The sequence below is a fragment of the Brachionichthys hirsutus genome, chromosome 18 (genome assembly GCF_040956055.1).
Source record: "Brachionichthys hirsutus isolate HB-005 chromosome 18, CSIRO-AGI_Bhir_v1, whole genome shotgun sequence".
NCBI lineage: Eukaryota > Metazoa > Chordata > Actinopteri > Lophiiformes > Brachionichthyidae > Brachionichthys > Brachionichthys hirsutus.
The window spans coordinates 3,192,293-3,194,848 of record NC_090914.1 but is presented as its reverse complement, the minus strand read 5'-3'; the positions used below and the strand labels follow the sequence as shown (position 1 = coordinate 3,194,848).

The 2,556-nt window shown below is 54.5% G+C and overlaps 1 protein-coding gene across 1 annotated transcript; it reads right to left on the bottom strand.

The window, feature by feature from the left end:
• Positions 1–733: 733 nt before the first annotated feature.
• Positions 734–2,307, bottom strand: insm1b (insulinoma-associated 1b). Its single transcript, XM_068752045.1, is given in 5 exon segments — positions 734–984; positions 987–1,038; positions 1,040–1,078; positions 1,080–1,286; positions 1,288–2,307. Coding segments are annotated over 5 exon segments (1,569 nt in total).
• Between the last annotated feature and the right edge of the window lie 249 nt (positions 2,308–2,556).

Here is a 2,556-nt window from a genome sequence, read left to right as displayed (position 1 = left end):
AAGTCATCTTGTAAATTTGACAAAGAAAGCAACAACACAAAACAGAAAAAAAACAAAAAACATTTGGCTATACGACATGTAAACTGCCAGACCGATTCACAGGGGGGGGGGGTCCACAACAAACACAACAATAAGTTACATAAAATAATTAGAATAAATAAATAAATAAGCATATGATGGAAAATATTGCAACAATCTTCAATAATAATAATAATAATAATAAAATATGTGCCAGCATTAAAAATTAAAACAGTCCATGTTGACATTTTAAGGCAGTTATACAGCAGGATTTGGATGTAGACTATGTCACACTATTTGTATAGCTACTAAAGGCATTTGTGGCTCTACTAAACAGGGAATGCTTAAGTCACTCTCTTTTTTTTTATTTTCCCACCAATACAAAGTTAATAAAGTTCACAAACTAGAGCATAAAGTTGCAGTCACGGTCGGTGAATTCAAAAGGCTCTGATGGGGGAAAAAGGATTTCTGAGAGTCTTAAGACATTTCTTAGGTCTAGAAGCTATAATCATCGAACTCATGTGCTGATCTAGAAAAATACCCTTTAACAGTCAAACTAACGCTTCGTGTCTTTTTTGTGTTTTGTTTGTTTCTCGATAATCTAATTTGAGAAATAAAATCTCAACATATGTAGTTAAAATATAGAGAGAAAGCCGTCAACGATCACTGATTGGCATGGAATAGACACCACTTAGACATGAAACCGACCTGCCTCTCATTGGCCTAAAGTTATGGCAGTGAGCATCACCAACTTTCTTTTTTTTAAAAACATCAAAGCCACTTTCTTGTTTCTCTCGTTTTGTTTTCCTTCGATGAAAGGCACGAGTTTGCGTCTCTTAGCAGGCGGGCGCACCGGCATTTGGAGCAGGATGACCTGCCGGTTCTCCGACGGGTGGCACTTGTTTATGTGCCGGGTGAGCCCCGGCGAGCTGTACAGCGTGGCGGGGCAGTACTTGCACGGTAGATCTGGGAGGAGTGCGTGAGGCGCAGGTGCCTCTCCTGGCCGGCCCTGCTGGTGAAAGCTCTCCCCGCACACCGGGCACAGCAGGCAGTCCGCCGGGGCTCAGGTTGAGAGGGCTTTGGCTTGGTGCGTCCTCTGAGGATGAGGAGGAGGATGAGGAGGAGGAGGAGGAGGAGGAGGAGGTCGAACCCTGCTCTGCAGCGCGGTCGCCGGTTTGAAACCCGTGCTCATCCGCCTTCCTTTGCAGGGCCTGGTGCCCCATGATGTGTTTTCTGAGGTACGCCTGGCGCTTAAACCTCCTCCCTCCCGCAGTACTGGCAGTCATACGAGCCGTCCTCGGAGCCGGACTCGGACGGACCCGGACTCGGGGTGTCTCTGTCGCTCGCGTCTTTGGCTTCGTCGGAGACTGATTTGACTTTGGCCGTGTCGTGTTTGACGCCCTGCGGTGGCGGCGCTGACGCCGCGGACGCGCCGCCGGCGGCGCCCCGGGGCTTGTGCCAGCGGCGGTGAGAGGCGAGGTTGGCGGGGCAGCTGAACATCTTGTCGCATTCGGGGCACCGGTACTCGACCCGGACGATGCGGGAGCATTTGTGCTGCGCCAGGGAGAACGGGTCCGCGTACGCCTCCTTGCACAGCTGGCACACGAACTCCCCCAGGGGCTTGTTCCCCCCGGAGCTCTGCGTCCGCGGCTTCGCCTCCACCGGGCCCTCTTTGATTTTGAGACCGAGGACCGGGGACGTGGTCACCTCGTCTTCGAAGTTGAGTTTCCGAATGGCTTTGGGTCTCTTGGAGACGGCTTTCGGTTTGCGCTCCGCGCCGTCGGCCGCGGGTCTCTTGGCGGCGACGCGGCCGCTCGGCGCCGGGAGGCTGCTGCTGCTGCTGGCCACGCCGCTGCGGCTGCTGTTGCTGGTGCCGATTTTCAGGTCCACCGGGGCGAACACGAGATGATCCAGGCCGGAGAGGGAGGCGGGTGTCGGGAATGACTCGGCGGAAACGGGCGAGCCCAGGTTGAAGGTTAAATATTCCCGGCGGTGCTCCTTGCTGATGGGCCGGGTGGGGCTGGAGAGGGCTTGGCACGCCGCCTCGGGGTGGCCGAACTGATGCGCCGGTTTCTCCGGTCTCGTCACCGGCGCCTCGGCCGCTGTGAAATCCGGTGATGCTGCGGCGCGGTGCGGACTGGACGCCGCGGGCATCGGCGGGGAGGGGTGCGCGTGGAACGGGAAGGCGGCTCGGGTGGGGGGCTCCTGGAGGTCATCTTCGTCCGGCCGCGTCCTGTAGGAAACGTGTGCAGATTTCTTGTTTCTTTTTACCAGGAATCCTTTGGGCATCTTGGCGAGTAAACAGCGGAGAAAGGCACTTCAGGGGGGGGCGGGGGGGGCGGATGAAAGTCTCGAGGATCCAGGGTTGGTAAAAAAAAAAATATGGCAACACGGAGCTTGTGGGACTTTATCTCCCCCAGTATATCGATCCTTCTGTTGCTGAAACGTTTTCGTCTCCAAGGCATAGCTCCACTCTTTTATGCCGGAATGGTGCTATTGTCCCCCCCCCCTGTTGCAGCATCCCCGACCAATCGGATG